Genomic DNA, 19,123 nt, shown 5'->3' with positions numbered 1-19,123 from the left:
TATTATTATTATTGTTGCTGTTGTTGTTGTTAATATTATTATTAATATTATTATTAATATCATTATTTACTTTGCCAACACCTTTCCCCCCAGCCCCATCCCTGTCTTCTATTTCTGCTATATCCCAGACAAGCACTTCTGTTCATTCCATCCCCGTCTCTTCTTCCCCAGGCCAAAATGACTACAGCCCAGTATTTGCACAGTTGTAATGACACTACAATTCAGAGAAATGACTATTTCTCACTTACTGCCTTGTCTGCCATGTGAGAGCTGGGCATCCTCTCTCAAGACACATAAGAATGTGTCTATAGAGCATCAAGTGCATTTACGAGCATTTGCAGAGTATCTGGGAGTCACCTTGCATCAGAGGTTGTGTTTTTACAGACATAAAGTGGCTATAATCAGGTTTCTAACTGAGAGCATAATTGCAGTGTTTTAGCAGAGTTGTAGCTTTGGGAAACAGTGTTTAATTTGACAGAGATATTAACAGGGATGGCAGTGGAGCCCTTTACATTGGAAAAGCAGCTTCTGTTATTCTGTTCTGTTGATTTGTTCTTGCAAACCAAACACACTCAGTGTTTGCTGCTTTCTACACTGTAGTGAACATCGTGCCCTGTTTGAATGGTTACTGAAGGGGATGAATAAATCATGTATCTGACTGTTGAAAATGCATACATAGACCTAATGCTCTAGTAAAAGGTTTTGTATGTGTTTTGACTGTTAACATCCAGAACAGCAAAAATACCTAGCAGTGAAAGGAAGATAGAGCCCCAGTTAGTGTTTGGAGAAGGAAGCCCCATTGTATTTCCAGCACATATTTTGCCAGAAGACAGAGCAGGATGCTCAGCCCCATGGTCGCACCCACTGGGAGCCAGGGACAGCCAGAGGTCATTTTCTCTGCTGGGGCAGAGACCCTGGGCAACAGTTATCATTTTGAGCCTGGAAGCCTCATCTCTACAGCTCCCATTTTTCATCTATAGATCCTCAAAACATCTATATATCCTCCTGGTGAGCCAGGATGGAGGTGAGGAGAAACAAGGTGGTCAGAGCCTTGCCCAGGACACCAAGCCAGAGCCTGGTTCTGGGGACCCCACTGAGCTGAATGACCCCTTCTTCAAACACAGCGGTCCCCATCTCTGCTGGGGTGGTTTATTTGCATGGTTGAGAGGCAGATTTTCCTTCCTTAACTACCACACTGACTTAGCAGGAATCATGATAATAATGGCTGAGATCATTGATGTGTCAGAGATAAATGCCGTTCTGTTGTTGGAGGAGGATGGACAGACCCTGATGGCCGTGCCAAGTGGGGCAGGACACTAAACTGGTTTGTTGTAAGTCAGTCTCTCTCTCAGCCTTGTACAGAGACCGATGATCTTCAAATATGACTTTTTTATGTTTGCCTTCCAAGTCTAGAAGGCAGCTAAATCAATCTTATTAATACCTTGAGACTTTAATATTCATCATACTGCTTTACTTTTGTGGAAAAAAGCATAACTGTTCTGGAAAAAGCAGGTCATTAGAGCCTTAAAGATGATCTCCTGAAAAGTAACTGGTGTTTCCGGCCCCCTCACTAGAATTGGTGCTATATAAGGGTAAGTTGGCAAATGATTTTGACAACATTTACTCATGCAAACGCTGCATCAGTGGAACAGCTTGCAAAAAGCATGCGTCTGCCCCTTGTTTACTTCCCCAGAGGCAAACAAGTCCCTCTCTCTCTCTGAAGCCACAGGGCAAATCTCAAAGGACAGCACCAGCAATCTTGGAGAGGAAAACCTTTATCCATTTTGAAAATACACCCTACAACCAGCAACAAATAAACACAGCTCCAGTTTCTCATTGCTGCCAAAGCAACACACCCAGTACAGCACTGTTCCTCCCTTTGCATCACCGACAAAGCTGCCAGCTGAATTGCGCCTGTATCCTTGGTGTCTTGGAGTGGTACCAAGCAGGAAAGACACAGATAAGCTTTCAGAAACCCAGCATCTTTTGCAAGGCTCCTAGGCTCAAAAAAGACCCGTGTGCCTTGTCATGAGTTAGTAAAAAGAGCACATTTCACTCTAAAAATCATGGATGAGAATCTGGCTTTTCTGAGAACAAAGCTTTATATATGCCAGGAGATTACTTCAGAACAAGATCTGAAATATCCCATTTTTTTAACCCTGTTTATAACTTGATCTATAGCTGCAAAGGGGACTGGAGAGGTGGTGCCATCCCAGAAAGGATGCCCTCAGCCATCAGCACAACCTGAAATCTGTGCTTTGCCACATCCTACTGACACCTCTTGGAGAAAGGAGTCCCCAGCCAGGCAGCACTATGAGCTGCACCCACACAGGTGGGCACCCATGCCCCTTGCTGCCACAGCCAGTGCAGGTCTTGTTTCCCTTTGCCATCCTCAAAAAAAATCAGCTTGCTTATCACCAGGAAGGGCTCAGTCTGCCTGCACAGCCCTGGCAGTGGTGAGTGGGACTTAACTGCCATGCCCAGCACCTTGGCCTTTTGCTAAAGTGCATCGTATAAAAAAGGCACATAAAAATATTCATAATTTGGGTTTCTGGATGATTTTACTCCCTTTTTTCACCATTCTTTCTTTAGGGAAAAAAGAGAGAAGAAAGGAATTTCAGGACATTTTCAGGTTGTGTTTTTCCTGAATGAATGAAAAAAGTTATCATAGAATCATAGAATGGTTTGGGTTGGAAAGGATCTTAAAGACCATGTAGTTCCACCCCCCTGCCACGGGTAGGGACACCTCCCACCAGCCCAGGTTGCTCCCAGCCCCATCCAACCTGGCCTTGAGCACCCCCAGGGATGGGGCACCCACAGCTGCTCTGGGCAGCCTCTGCCAGTGTCTCACCACCCTCACAGTAAAGAATTTCTTCCCAGTATCCAATCTAAATCTCCCCTCTTTCAGGTTAAAGCCATTCCCCCTTGTCCTGTCGCTGCAGGCCCCTGTAAAACGTCCCTCCCCAGCTTTCTTGCCGGCCCCTTTAGGTACTGGGAGTTGCTCCAAGGTCTCCCCGGAGCCTTCTCTGCTCCAGGCTGAACCACCCCAGCTCTCCCAGCCTGGCCTCACGGCAGAGGGGCTCCAGCCCTCTGAGCATCTCCACGGCCTCCTCTGGGCTCACCCCAACAGGTCCGTGTCCTTTTGACGTTGGGGACCCCAGAGCTGGACGCAGCGCTGCAGGGGGGTCTCACAAGAACTGAGCAGAGGGCAGAATCCCCTCCCTCGCCCTGCTGCCCACGCTGCTGGTGATGCAGCCCAGGGCACAGTTGGCTTTCTGGGCTGCAAACACACATTGCTGGGCCATGTTGCCAACACCCACAAGTCCTTCTCCTCAGGGCTGCTGTCAACACATTCTTTGCCCAGCCTGTGTTTGTTGGGATTGCCCCGACCCACATGCAGGACCTTGCACTTGGCCTTCTTGAACTTTGTGAGACTCACACAGTTTTATTTTATCTTTTTCCACAATGCAGAGAAGTAATTTTTGAAAGCAGCTATTTTTAATCAAAAAAAAAAAAAAAAAAGAAAGAAAGAAAGAACCTGATAGGGGCTGATTCTTGTAAGGCATAAGCAAATTTTACCCATTTTTAGATGACCCATGAAGAATTCTCCTTTGTTGTCGTGTCTGTAGACTTCTAGTAAAAGTCACAACCTAAACACGGCAGAATCAGGCAGGGAAACTGGATCCTGCAAATATCCCAGTACCCTCCTCAACCCCATGACCTGCTGCAGGCAGAAGTCTTGATTTGCAAATGTTACTTTTGTGAGGGCTGTGTGCTGGTTTTGACTTCTATTCACAGAAAAGAAATGAAAAGCAGGGGAAACCTGGTGAAGCAGTAACGAGAGAAGCACAGTAGCAGTAATATTCATACCATTTGGAGGCAAGTGTTGTGCTTATGGAAGGCATGCAACAAAAATAAAAAATGCGAGCATGAAAGGCGCTCCAAGTGTTAAATATTCATTAGTATTTCCCGCGCCGTCTGTTCTAAATATAAGACACATTACAGCGCAGCCCCGGTATGTGACTGGGATGTTTTCCCCTCCTTTATATGATGCCATACCCATTCGAATGGCGGGATGTCACCATGGCAACACCACGATGCTACCTTTTGTTTGCTGGATGAAATGACCAGTTACGAAGTTGGCCAGCAGCGCATGTATAGGGCTGCAGCAGTGCCTATTGTCCTGGCCACCAGCAGGCCTGGGGGGTGGCAGGCAGGAGGTGATGGCAGCTCTTTGCAATGGAGACGGTGTCTAAATCCAAACTGCTTTCACTTTACAGGACTAGTACAGGCAGCACAGATCGACTCTGTGTTGGGGTCCCCACTGGAAAGGTTAGGAAGGGTTTCAGTTTACAGAAGTTTTATCCTGGCTTGGAGACATCCACAGCAGGTGAACAAAGAGGAAAGCTGCAGGTTCAAATATATACCACGGAGTGGCTGTTTCTTGGACCCTCAGCCAATAGCCTAACAGTGAATATCAGGTGCTTCTTTTGGTCATTTTCATCACTACTAGGTACCTGGGGCAAGATTCAGAGTCAGACAGCTGAATTCAGCCATTTATGTCTACTTGGCTAAATGTCAGCAGGTATCCTTGCTTTCTTTCTGTTTCATGGAGGTTTGTCAATGCAGTCAGCAGAGCCTAGAAAGAGATTCAGCTCCAAGGTTGAATCCAAGTAGGACCTACCTGGCTCCAGGTAGACATCTGCCTTGGTCTGCTGTCTAGATTAGAGCAGATGTTTAGATTATGACAATATAAGGGGATTTCAAGGTATCTATCTCACTCCCATGATTAGTTAAGGACTCAAGAGTAATTATATTCCCAGCTTCAACACTTCTAGGATGAGGTAGTTTCAATCCAGGGCAGGATGAACCTCTGCAACATGTGTGTGAACCAGAGAAGTGGGTCCCCTCTTCTGCAGATGGAGAAGCTGAGATATGCTGGGTGTAACTGGCCAGGCTCTGAGTCAAATGCTGCTCCCCTCCCCAGAAAGAGAATGATAAAGCAAGTGTTCACATGCTTCTTTTGCCTCAGTAGTACCTTTGATCTGAAAATTGCGGGAGTGGAGGCTGTCAAACAAGTCTGCGGTAATTTAAGCATTGCCACGCGCTGCAGCCCAGGGGAGGAAGGAAGCGTCAGACCATGGCACATGCTATCACTGCACAGCTTTCCTGGCTACAGCAACTTAAAATTTCATTTTAGAGGATAAGCTTCTCTGGCTCCCACAGTTGTAAAGTTATTTATTGCTCTGAATGTGAAAAGGGTTTGCAAACAGGTTGGATGCATGCAGAGGGTGGTTGTCCTGCTCCTGTAGCACTCAAAGGACAGGTTGTCAGCTGCGTACACTAAAGCAGAGTGTCTAAGCAGATACTAGCAGAGCTTACATCCTACCTGGTGCCTGGAGATCAAGAGGAGGGTGACATATGATGCATGAATCCCATCCATCCACTGCCACTCCAGCTCTTACATTTGCTGGAAACTGCCATCCTCATCACCTTCCAGGAAGCCATGCTGGAATTGGCCCAGGCAGAGCCAGCTGGGTTTCCTGGCCCCACTGGTGAAGGTGGATGTGGACAGACCTTGCTGGCACACACCACTTCAACTGCTTCAACTGTGGCCCACACTAATGCCACGCAGGGGCTCATAACCTGCCCAGGGGCCCAGAGCATAGAGCATCCTCCGGGATGCAGCTGTGGGTCACAGCCCGGATGGGCAGGCTCACAGCCAACTCACAGCCATGGCCATGGGTGCTGCTCAAACAGCACTGTCCTCTTTCCTGTTCCTGCTCATCCTGCTGAGCTGGGCTCTGCTCTGACTCACGCAGTATCAGCACAATTCCCCAATCCATTCAGATCAGAAAGGCTTTGAGTGCTTCTGAACCAGAAAGGCCTCGGCTTGCTTTTCTGGTCCCAGACTGAATTACTGCCTTGGCCTTTAGGAAAACTACCTTTTTTTTTTGCTTGTAAACAAAGATAACACAGGAAACCTCATGAGGCACTGCAGTTTAGCCTAGTTCAAAGCAGACCTGAGCTCTGAAGGAGAACTGGGTGTTCGTACGCTACCATGTGTATACAATCCACATTATTGTATGGCATTAGAGTTTGACCATGTGGGCTGAGATCTCAAAAATTCCCAAATGCTCTTCTCTCTTTAGGTTCTTCTTGAGACTTTGGAGAGTCAAATTCCCCTGATGATTTGGAGATGATATTTCACAGATGCACAGACTTGTAAGCTTCACATCAGAGTCTGACACAACATTGTACAGCAGAAAAATCACATGGTTGTGTTTTACTGGAGCCTGCAATTCCTGCTGCCATTTATTCAAAGTGTTATTAAAGTCCAATAGCAAAACATATTTATATACATCCAGCAAAAAATAGATGAGCCTGCCAGTGTCGTACAGTGTCTCTTTAGCTCTGCAAAACTTATCTCTGCCTTCAGTATGATATGATCAGACTCAGTCACATTTAATAAGGAGCTGAGTTTGGCTGAGAACAGTTAATTATCTTTGAAATTAATATTAAACACTGTAGGGGGCACCTCTCCTCCCTGTTTTTGCCTCATAAAGAATAATAAGAAAAATTCCCTAAACCTTCAAGATCTACAGGGTCGAAAGGACTGGGGGAGAGAGAGAGGAAAAGGGATGTGTGGGGTGAAACACCCTCATCTGTGTCACTGCCTGGGTGCACTTCTGCTGGGGCTTGCCAGGGCAGGGGTCATGTCTGACACCTCTGGCTTCATCCCAGGGTTTGTGCTCTGTGTGCTCATATACCACCATGAAGATATTCCCCTGCATCCTCCACCTCAGTGTAGCTCCCAGGAGCCTGCGTTGAGCAGGAAGGAGGCATGTGGGCAGAGATGGTCTCTGGCTTGAGCAGCCAAAGCATGAACCCGCAGCAAGAGGAGAGGTTTATGGAGGGATGAGGAGCCACAGAGGACCCTAGGACAAGGTTCTGCTTGGCTTTGGACACAGGACAAATAACTTCAGGAAGGAGCCTGTATCTCTTGTTGGCCTTGGAGGAGCCTCGGTGGCTGGCTCAGACCAGAAGACAGAGTATTAGATGGAAAAAGCTAAATGAGGCAAATTCCTGTGGTCATCCAGGAAACGTGGCAATGTCAGGAGTTTAAGTGGAACCCAGATCAGTGCCTTAATCAGATGGGTGACTGTCCCTGAGCTTGTAGCTTTGGGGCCTCAGAGAAGAGCTGATGTTGAAGGGCATAAAAATTTCCACCTGTGGTAAGCTCCAGCCAGCTTGACAGTGATTTTCTAACACTGAAAATTAAGTTCTGGTGGTGTAGCAGGGTTTTTAATTTCATTTTTGGAAATAAATGAGGTATTGGCATGTGGAAGGTTATCCCCTGGGCTGGGGAAGGGGAGCCTTATTTGTGTCTGCATTAGGAAGCAGGGTGGCCCTGGAGGGGGCTGACCTTTGGAGCAGCAGTGGGCAGCAGGTGCTCATTTGGTGGTGTTTCCCATCAAATTGGGTTTTACTTTGGACTGGTCTGGTCTGGCCCTGTGGACCAAACACTGGTGTGTTTGCAGGTCCGAAGCTCATTTTCCAGTTGGATTTTTCTCCAAAAGAGATTCAGTCCCAGCATCATTCCGCGATGCGGAAGTGGGAGCAGTTAGGGCATTTTCCACAAAGGCATGCTCTGACCTGAATTAAAATGCTAACAGAAAAGCATTAGGTGAGTATCTTTTGCTGACCAACTTTGCAGGACTATATTCCTTTTGTTTCACTCTCCTTTCCTTTTTTTTCTCTTCTTCAATTCCCAGCTGACAACTGACAGGAACTCCCTTTCAGCGTGGGTTTGGTCACTCGCTGACAGCAAACGCGCCCAGCAGAAAATGCTCCAACTGCTGGCGTTTCCGAGCGGGGAAAGCCGCTTGGGCTGAATCTTGGGATCAGGATTACATCCCTTTAAGTCAGTCTCAGGGAATCCGCAATCTTTCCACGGCAACGAAGTTTTCTTGGTGCTTTCCTAGCAGCACAGAGAGCCGACAAGCATCAGCCCTGCACGGGGATGTTACCAGATTAGACCCAGCGGCACAATAGGCAGGGAAAAGTCCCACACTTTCCCATCACTGCTGCCGACCGGATCCCCACAGCTGGGCTGGGATCGCTTGTCCTGTGCTGAATGCATTACGTAAGGCAGGGATCGTTTGTCAGCCGCGATGGTACACACATAGCTGCAGGCAGATTATGCAGAGAGAGAGAGAGAGGAGGGAGAGGGAGGAAGGTCTCTCCAGGAACGGTGCTCCACGCAACTGAGGATTGCAAGTTGGCAGGTTGGCGGCTGGCCGAGCTTCCGTGAGGGTGTCGCTGGCGGTCCCTGACATGCTCTTGTTCGTGTGGGATGCTTGAGACAGGGACGAGAGACTAAGTTGGGGGACGAGGACTGGCATGAGGATCGGACCAAAATGGAAGGGCTTCTGTCTCCGATGAGAACGAAGGTAGGGGAAGATGTTAATGTCTTTTGAAGCTGCTTTTACCCGAGGAGGGGAAGGGGAGGTGCAGGGCTAGCTCTATGAATAGGGGGCTTGCCGAGCTTTTGTCTCTTTTCTTTTCTCTTTTTTTTTTTTGTCTTTTTTTTTTATTTATTATTTCTTTCTTCTTTCTGACAACTATGCTCATGAATGTAACTCGGCAGAGGAGCAACAGCAGTCGCCTCAAAGAGAGGACTAACCCATCACTGTTCCTCGACAGAGATGACCTTTGTAAATGAGTTTTGCCTTTTGGAGTAGACAGCCATATTTCTGTTTGAATTTCCAGTCGGAGGCTCTCATTGTGTCTGTGTGTCTGTGCGTGCTCCCCAGGGAGCCGCTCAGGGAAAGCGTACCTGCGGCGTGGGGAAGGATGGTGCTGGCGGGCTACCCCAGTACAGTATTTTCAGCAGCAAGGGATGCACGGACAAGCAAAGAAGGTGATTTTGTGCCCAAATACTCTGCCAGGGTGGGAGACCTCTTGGTGTGGATCCAGACCAGAAAGCTGTAAAAGTGAGTGTTCAGACCTAAGGGATTGCTGCACTTCTCTGCTGCCTTCTCAAGCTTCCAACTCTCTTTAAAGGCTTGCCATTAATCCTCGTTATTAAAGAAACTTGGATTCCAGCAGGGAAAAGCCAGAGACAAATACAGGGACGGTTTAGTTTGCAAAATCTCCTTCCATGCTATTATTTCTGCATGGTCCTGGGGGATAGACTGAATCCTGACTGAGTCACTGTCTCAATCCCATGTGGTAACTGCCTTGGGTAAATCTTTCTGATTTCGGTCCATCACTGCATGCAATTCAACCCTGTTGTATTGTATCTCAAGACTGGAAGAACTGGAATTCAATGACAGCTCTTGCAGGCAACAGAGTATCTTCGTGCATCTTAAATGTAAGCAGTTTTGAAGGTGTAGTCAGACCAGAGCTGTTTCATATAAATGCCAGACTAGAAAAAATACTGAGAAATACTCTGGTCCAGCTCCTGTGCTGAGGCAGATCAGCTAGTCTTGGTCTCCTCAATCACTTCACTGTCACCCACTATCTTAAATTAAAGGGTCTTCAATGATTGCAAGTATTTTCAGTATTAAAAGCTAGAAAAGTGCTCTAAATTTGCCAGCAAGTGGCTGTACTGTAATTCTCCAGGGGAGTAATTTATTTTTTTTCCTGTTTTAATTCAGTTCTTTTTTGTCTTGACCAGTAAGTTGGGGGTTAAAAAAAGGACCTGCCAAATTCACATAGCTCTCCATTACCAAGAATAATGTTAATGGACAATTTATAGAATGAAAGATTTACAAGGGATTGTAGACCCAGCCATTCATATCTCTCATTACTGAGGAATACGTCCATCAGTGTTAGCATTTGTAAGGCATTTTTCAGTATTTTTCTTTCTTAAAATCATAGGGGGGGAAAAAAACCCACAAAAAAAACCCAAAAAACTGCCCAGCAGATCTCATTTCCATTATTAGAAAACGAAACTTTCAACGGTTTAGTTGTTGTTTCCATTCTGCTCCTTTAACCAGGCTTGAAATGACTGCTGGAGGCAGTGTCTCCCAGAACTGGTGCGCTATCAGGTTGACGCATGGGTTACACTCAGATGTGTGTACTATCAGCACCTGCAGCATGCGTGCAGCTATAAAAATGACAGAGTAAGGGAAGTGGACCGGGACTGGGTATTATGTTTATTCATCTGACTTGCTTTGTAGCTGCAGCTGGAATGTAAACCCTAATAATACCATTCATAAAGTGTAGTCTCAGTTATCGCTATCAACTATTTATTGATCCTATAGAAGAATCTGCTTGGGAATATAGATTCGATCCTTTGGATCCCAATCTGCTGTAATATCAGAGAAAGGGACTGATTCTGACCTCCTCTGTGTATGAGAAAAGCTTCTCAAGCCAAAGTATTGTCAATTGCAATGATGTAAAACTGACGTGGTTCCTTTGAAGATCCAGATCCTGATGTCGGTGTTACGTTGCTGTTTAGCTGGAGTAGCTCCATGGCAGCCAATGGAGACATTCAAATGAACTCGGTGTAGTAAAGAACAGGATTTGACCCTTACATCTTTACCTTTCAGAGAAATAACAATGAGAAGATCATTTCAATAGATCTGAAAACTAATCTCATTTCCAAGACGCTTCGTAGCTGGCAGTGGCTCCCTGCTCATGTGCCAGAAAATTGAGCATAAAATCTCCAAATACAACCTTAATATGAGATGCCTACAAAAAAACTTGACAACAGCAAGGCTGCCAATGTGCCGAGACCCCTGCCTGTCACACTCCCTAATATTGCCTTGTTTCTTCCCCCTCTACTCCCCCATCTGTCTGATCCCATCTGTTGTCGCTTGGTTTACACTTAGGCTGCAACTGTTGGAAGGACATGAAGGACAGTGGGCTTCTGGTCATCTCAGGCAGCACTGCCTAGAACAAGCTTGGAGCATCTATGAGCTCCAAGACTTTAAGATTGAGGGGAAACATCTCCATGTTACAGTGAAATGCAAATAAAAGCTCAGGTTTATCTTTAGTGTCCCAGGCAGATAGATTCAGTCTGCTCAAATCTAGACATAAAATTAAAAGCCCAACAGTTTGCTTTGTTTCCATGAGTAGGTAGGAGTAAGGTCTGACTCTCACAGGCACCTCTCACAGTCTGCCACCAAGGGGCGAGGACAATGTGCATCTGCCTCTCATAGCCAAACATACAGAGCTCTCTGTAATTAAAATGAGGTTCAAATCCCTGCAGGTGTGCCTGGGTGAATCTCATGGTGGTGGACTGAAAATATGATTGCCGTCAGCTCTTTGGTCCCTTTTACATACAGGTTCCCACCCCACAGCAGAGCTGGCAATGGGGCAGGTGGGCACATCCTGACTTCAAAAGCCCAATTTACGGTGTAGGAGAGCTGGAGCTGAGGTGCTGTACAGAGCAGAGATGTGGGCACACGTCCTCGCCTCCCCATCCAGCAGGGCTTGCCAGGAGAAGGCTGGGAATACACAACCAAGAGCAGATTTCACAGGGGACTTGTTCTTCCCATCCCACAAAGTGATACCCATTTGATTACCGGGCCATGCTAGGTGATCATAGAGTGGGGTGCTTAATAACTTAGAAACTCTTTAAAAGTATTTGTTGAGGTAAATTAGGTATCAAACGTTAAGTGCATTACACCATGTAATGGACTCCACTGCAGTAAGTCGCAGGTGATGAATATATTTCCACTTCTGTGCAACTTGTATGCTCAAATGCAGGAATTTAAAGGAAAGTGGACAAATACATGGTAAAATGAGCTGGTATATCAAAATTGAGGCAGACAAGTGGAATGCCTTGAACAGAAAATTTACTGTATTTTTGGTGTTGATTAAATTTTACATGACTAGAAGTAATAGTGGGTTATAAACATTTGGTGAGTTAATGGTGATACTGATAAATATTGCCAGAATCAGTTGAATCCTGTAGCCTCGTACGTCTGAGCCCCCTTTTTAAGAGCAAATGAAGGTACACAATAGCAATGTCCCCATGCCACTTTAAGAGACTGTGAAGTTGATTGAGTACCACGGAGTGAAAAGAATGAAGAAATTCATAAATATTACACTCCTTTTGTTAGTCTCCATTTTAATTTGTTTTATAATCCTCAACACATGCACAATTTGCCTTAACCCTCAGTGCATTGCCTTCAGCAAATTACACTGGCATAAGAATTTCAGTAATTTCGGTTTCTCCGCTGCTGACACTTGCCAGTGCACGCTACTGAATTTGCAATGAGCACCTGGCTCGAACCACGCAGAACTGGCTAGCTGCTCTGTTTTCCTTTGAGAAGCCCATTTTTTGGCGCTTTTCTGTTTATCAAAGCAGTGCTTTTCTTTCAGACTGGCTGAAAGAACTTTTTCAATGAACTTTTCCTCTGTTCAGAAACACACACAGAGGGTAAATGGAGATTAATTACCATTGAATTTACTAAGCTTTGCATCCAAAGATAATGAATTTTGAGTGTTCCTGTGTACAAAGAATTCAGCAAGGGGACTCAGTAAATAATGTGTGTAATGTTTAGATAGTGCTCTTAAAACATTAATGGGGTTGTTCTCTCTTATTGAATCTTATTAACTTTATCTGTTTATTATAGATTTTGTGGATTAGCAAACTCCCATGGTGTTACTGTTCATTTGTTAAACCCTGTTGGCTCTACTTTCAAAGCAATTTAGGTTTTGACCGCTAGATTTCTCAGAAAGAATGGTTAAGTTGTCCTTTGTGCATTACTTAGAGAAGTTCACAGCTGCTCAAGGCAGAGAAACTTTGGGAGGTACTACACCCCCCACAAGCCTTAAACAGCAGAAGGCTGTGATGGCTGGATTCTGAGGTCGCCAGGGGTGGAAATGGGAAGGGAAGATTATCCAGAGAAAGGGAAGACTAGTGTCTGGCTTACACCTCTGGATAGGATTGTTGTGGTCTTCAACCTGCTTGGTTGAAAAAAGAGGTTTACACAAGCAGCTTTTTTATCATAGTGTGAGGCTGTACCTAGCAAAGCGTTTGAACAGATTCTGAGCTTCAAGCTCACAAGCTGTCCTGTGGAAATTAAACTTTTGGATCCTGCACTTTATGGAGAGCTATACATCCTAAAATCACCTTGTGGCACTCTTGTACAAGCCAAAATGCAGAGTAAACCCTTTGCATATCTCATTAAACCATTCCTGGTATTTTTAACAATGGCGAAAGGACCAAATGCAAAAGGGGGCACATGTCCCCCCAGCAACACATATGTCTGAAATCTCAGATCCCTCTTTTGATACCCCTGTATATTTAACTCCTATTGTGAATATCCCATTGAGATAGACACACACAGGTGCTAGTGACACTTTGGGATTTCCAAAGTCATTTTGGGGTTTCAGACCTCCCGGCTGGAGTACTTCACATGGGCAGTGAGCACCCAAAGACTTCTGGTTCCAGTGCAATCACACATGAGCTGACATAGCAACCTGAAGTCCATTTTTTGGACTGGGAAGTGCTGGTGCTCTCTCAGCAGCCCTTCCATGGGGCACTGGCACAGTCCACTGAGCAGCTTAGGGGGCACTTCCTTCCCTGCCTGGTTAGCAGCTTGACACAAAGGTTAGTGAGACCATATGTAATTCTCTGAGCTTGTAGATGGTTAAAAAGAAAAGCGAATCAAGAAATAATGAAGTCTTATGTCTGCTATTGTTAATCATAATTTTATAAATACCTGGGAGAGAGGATGTAGGGACATAACTCAGCAGAGTTTGGCTTTGGAATAACTGCCATAATATTATGCCTCTAGAAAAGCAGAGCCCTTTCAGTTCTGTAACATTTTCCTAAACCCATTCAGATTTAAAAACAATATATCACTGAACACAAACTCAAAAGGTTATTTTTCCTCCCCGGCTGTGCTTTCTATCAGTGCAGTGAGATACTATGCCTGACTGGGCCCTGCCCTTACGTGCATTTGCAGCAAGGGTGGGTTATTTACTGTGCAGGGCGAAAGCATCCTTGCATACCCAGGGCAGGAGCTGGACACTGCACCGTTAATGAAAATTGCATTGCAGTAGTGCTAAGAAGTCAAAGTCCAGCCTGGGGACTGGCATGCTTAGCGCTAGCCATACATACAATGAGAAGACAATGTTCCCTACTGAATGCTGAGAGGAAATGGGGACGTTTTGCTTCTGTCTTAAGAAGGAAGGATTGCAGTGCAGATTCTGATATCTGAGCTGTGATTCAATGTCCAGGTGATGCCATCCTTTCTCAGCATCCTCAGCAGCACAACAGAGTCCAGGCTACACCATCCTAGCATGAGGCACCTTTGGGTGCACAACAGGTTGAGCTGGCTCAGCTCTTGCTGAGCGCTCCCATGATGACCATCAGGCAGACCTTGATATGGACCAGGAGGATCACAACGCTAGGATTGCTTTGCCTTGCACAGACAATATGGTCACCTGGTTGGGATCCCCAGTCTGCCATCAGCTGAACATCAGGACCCATGTTGCTGGGATATGCGGACAGGCTTGGCACCCTGTTGTGTTGGAGCCTGGAATGATCACAACATGTCTTGGTGACCAAAGCTCTCATATTGTGTTTCAAATGCCACTGGGTCCCTTCAGGGGATTCAAATAGAAACTGCTTCAAAGGGCCCTGCTCACCTCCCACTGTCCAGACACCATGTCCCAGCTCAAGCCACCCTGCACCTTGGCCTCAGTTCTCCATGTCTTGCTCAGCCTGTGCAAAGCCCAAGCTGTAGCAGAGGTGCCTGGGAACATCTCAGGTCCCCAAAACCTTCCTGAAGCTGAGTTTCTCCAGAATTGCCCAAGGACCTTCTCTTGGCTCCCATGGGACCCCACGGAAAAGAACACTGGGTGGTTATGTAAAGACCAGAATGATACCACGCTGAAATAAATAATAGCAACAATAGCAATAATAACATAATAATAAATAAATAAAAAAATTTAATTAAAAATAAATAATAAATTGAAAATGCAGTAGGACCAGGCATTGACTGGAGGAATCAAAGAAAAGTGACAATGACAGCATTGGGAGCATAAAGCTCACCAGCTCAGCATGTGGGTTACAGGTTTCAGGGGGGTTTAATAATTGCAGAGAAAATACAGTGGTGAGCAGCCATATTCCTAGTCATTCAATGAAGCAGTTTGCTGAATGGGCAGCTGTTGGTGAGACAATTGGTCATCCTTCTCAAAAGCAGAACTTGGACAGAGCCACCCGCTATTAGCAGTGAATCGCAGGTTGTATCTGCTGGGGAAGGTTGCAAAGTCTTAACTGCTGTAAAAATGGGAAAGCTGAAAAAAAATGGGAAAGTTGCAAGGATGATTATGAAACAAAAATGATGGTTGTCCCAAAATGCCAGCATAGTAGTTATCTGTGGAGGAAAACAGCTTTCCTGCACAGCTGTTTGATATAGAAGGTCATTTTGAAGGCAGTTATTTGTAGGGACTGTGTGTGTTTAATGTTTGGGACTATACAGAATGCAATAAAGCCCTTGCACAATGTGTATTTCATGTACAAAACATCTGACCCATGACCAGTGCATACCAGCATAGTTTGAAGCACCTCAGCATGCACTTCAGCAGTGAACAGGTATTCCTTGTAATATTTTACTGGGTTTAGATGAATGTAAAAATATGCACACAGCTGGGCGTGTGGGCTTTCTTCCTGAGAATGAACACCTAATGTACTTCAACTTTCCCATTCCTCTTTTACCTACATTGAAATACAAACCCCACCAAATCTATGAGATAAAAAACCTGACCCCATTTGTGATTCAACCAGCAAGACAAAAATCCCAGACCCTTCAGGCTGTTCTAGTTCAGAGGAGACCTGAGGACAGATAAAGGTGTCTTTTTGATGTAATTTATAAACATGTAATAATGTCAACAAACATACAAAGTCCAGTTTACCTCAGCACAGCAGTTATCAAACAAATGAGAGGGCAGTTTTCCTGCTCAAGGTGCCTTCTTTCATGCAGCACCCACCCACACCTACGTTTTTCCTTGGTGCCTTGGTCCTTAGCTTGGTTATACTATGAGGGAGGAATTTTTTCCCTCCCTGAGACAGCCACAGGTATCACAACACATGGAAGACAAGCTAAGGGAGTCAATCCCTTTCTCTTTTTAAGCTTCAGGTCCCCATTTGATTTTTTTAGGGAAGGTCCTTGTCCCTTTTGTGCAGGAGCTCAGCTTCTGTGGAGGTGCTGTGTTGCAGCTTCCCAGCACCCACACTCTCCCCGTGTTCAGAACAGCAAAACCTCCCCAAATGCAGCTGTCCCCAGATAGAGCCATTGACTCAGGTCACATATCACAGGCAGAAAGCTGCTATTGAAGGCTGGATTAATATTAAATGCAGCATAAATAACAGTAATACACACACACACCACCACCACCACCCCCCACTCATCTTTTACAAAATCTTGTTCACGGGTCTCCCATGCAACAAAACCCAGAGGGAAGCAATGGCTCTCATGGCATCTCATGGGGTCCCTTGGGTTGCAGTGCTGATGGGGCACAGCCCAAAGCATCACCCAAACCCATCCCAATCTTTCTGAAAACATTCAGATATCATCGCTCTTGCGCTTATCCAGGGCTTGGGAGCAGAAATGCTTGCAAAGTTTGACTCTGCTGAAATAACATTAAAGATAGAAGCAATCTCCTGGGTAGGCAGCACTTAAACCACTTAGGGCTTTGAAGACAGGAGGCCAAAACCAATATATCAAGTGAGTTATCAGCCAGTCCTGTCTTCCCTTCCTCCCCTCCCTCTGGCTTGGAGCTGCAGGAGCTCAGGTCCTTTGATGTAAACCTGTCAGACACTTCGGTCTCTCCCCCACTCTGCCCTGCCCTATTCTTCCACATACACATTTGTGTGAGATTTTAATTATAGGCATGATCATATTGGTAAGAAAACCCTTCCTTAATTACACGCTCAATTAATTCTAGTAGCTCAGGAGCTGAAAGACAAAGTTAGGTGAAGTCATTACTGCTTCATCTAAAGCTGGATCTCTCCGTGGCCAGGTTTGGAATAATACTGTGGAAGTAATTTTTCTTTAGGAAAATGGATTTCATTTAGAAGAGATTAAATTATTTTGGATAGAGGGAGTTAGAGTATTATCTGGTGCCACTGAAACTCTTTTCCAGCAAGACTAATTACTTACAGGACTAATCTTTTCAGTAAACACTCCTTGATCAGGCCCAAGAAATGCACAGTACAAATAAGGCAATATTCAGCCTCATTACGGCTGGTACAACCCCTCCCCTCCTGCACTGTGGTCTTTAGAGAGAGATCAAGTGAGATGAGAGATTAAATGTGGCTTTGTAACGCCAGATAACTCTCCACGGCACCAGTGTCCCAGTGTTTATCCTCATGCCTTTGCTGGTAGGTGGGAAGCACGTGTATGGGACCAGGGTAGGGATGCCTGAGGAACATCCAGGCTGAAGCCAGCTCATCTGAGCTTTAAGCCAGGATCTATCTCTGCCTCTGTTAGAGGGGTGACTCCCAACACATGGGGCAGACAGCCTGTGTGGCATCCCCGGGATCCCTGCTGACACCTACAGCAGCACGAAAACTAAGGCACAAGTGCAGGTGAAACAAAACCCAAGATGGGGCAAACAGTCTAGGAGACATGGGAGGATGGGAACAGAGTATTAGAGCTGGAGTCAAGAGTTTGAGAAGTGGCTTCCAGGACTAAATAGATTAAGTCTGGCATGGACAAGTGAGGGGTGGAAGGGCAAAGACAAGGCAGACAACTTGTGTCCCTGGTGTGGCAACCTCCTTCAGCCCAGACTCTGTGTCTCAGCTGGATGTGAGAGGTAAAATGTGCACGTGCAAAGCTGCTTTGTAAAGAGGGAACAACATCAAGATGCAAAGTTGAGAAATATCGGAGCAAGGGACATCCCTGCAGCCCTGTCCCATCTAATTATGCAGTTGCACACCATTTTTCCACAAGTTTCTTCTCATCTTGTGCATAAGAGGGACAGTGCCCAGGTAATGAGTGTCTATTCCTTATTTTGTATTCTCCTCATTTCTCAGTTAATAACCCTAGGTCTTATTTACTGAATACTGCCCTGAAAACAGAATTATTCATTTTATATTTCTGTAGCATTAATTGCAACAGTATTAAAGTTCATCAAAATCTTTAATCAGACTCTGGGTTTGTCTCCATTTAACGGATGCAGAATTGAGCCATGAAGGAATTGTTAAAGGTCTCCAGTTTTGGGCCATTTCTGACTTTTCTGCATCCTTAACATTATACAGCACTTTTTGTGTTCATTGTGCCCCTCACCCATTTGCCTCTGGCAGAGCCCAGGCTTTCTTCAAGTCAGTGCCAGGGATAGCACTCACAAACCTGAAAATAAACTTAGGTGTCAGGGATCATTAGTAAAAGTCTGGGAATATATGAATCAACATATCACCAGCTGTCTTCACCCAAAGACTATTTAATCTTCTGCAGTACTCCTCAGCCTCATTCCCTGTACACCTTCTGCCTGCCTCAAATGCCAAAGAGTCCTTCAGAAAGCAGACACCTTCACTGATTCATCCTTAAGACAGCTCCACCCTACACAAGGAAGAAGGAAATCATGGGGGCAGAAGGTAGGGTGAAGGCAGCATATGGTCATGCAATTGAAAATTGCATCATAAAACATCCATTTATGCCTGGCATTTTCGAACTTCTCACCCAATGCAGGTTCCATGTGTACAACACCAACATGCATAAGACTATTGTCATATGGCTATTCTCTACCCAACTTCAAGTTATATTGTCATATGGCTATTTTTTACTTAACCTCATGTTATTAATACCATCTAGGAGTTCAAGATAAATTCACAGCACTTTATCATTCCTCCTCACACTTTTTTGGAGTAGCCCAGACTGACAAAACAGACATCTGTGGGAGTAAACCCTCACAGAGCTGAACGGACTGTATGAAAAGGCCAGGCAGCTTTTGAATGCACAAATAAAAATACAGCACTGTGACAAAAACACATGCTGTGGGTGGGGGGTGAATTTGTGCCTTCCCATTTACATCTATATGCCATCTTTCCCTGGAATAAATTACTTTGTCCACAGGAAAAGCTGCATCTGATTTTTTGTCCTCATTTTGATAGAGTAGTAAAGAATGCTTGATAAAATGGGTGTGACTTTTA

At 45.3% G+C, this 19,123-nt stretch overlaps 1 protein-coding gene across 3 annotated transcripts in view; it reads left to right on the top strand.

The window, feature by feature from the left end:
* Positions 1-19,123, top strand: part of FRMD4A (FERM domain containing 4A) — a 386,250-nt gene that overhangs the window by 84,631 nt on the left and 282,496 nt on the right. The window contains exon 1 of one of the 3 annotated variants that reach the window (XM_055710532.1): positions 8,228-8,453. The exons of the other annotated variants lie outside the window; for them this stretch is intronic. Within the exon in view, the coding sequence (XP_055566507.1) occupies positions 8,421-8,453 (33 nt within the window). The 5' untranslated portion in view covers positions 8,228-8,420. Of the gene's footprint in view, positions 1-8,227; positions 8,454-19,123 lie in introns of those variants that run through there. 3 annotated transcript variants of the gene reach the window in all.

This window comes from Falco cherrug, chromosome 5 (assembly GCF_023634085.1).
Source record: "Falco cherrug isolate bFalChe1 chromosome 5, bFalChe1.pri, whole genome shotgun sequence".
Taxonomy (NCBI): Eukaryota; Metazoa; Chordata; class Aves; order Falconiformes; family Falconidae; genus Falco; species Falco cherrug.
Note: the sequence above shows the minus strand (reverse complement) of the source record. Positions and strands in the feature narration are given on the sequence as shown.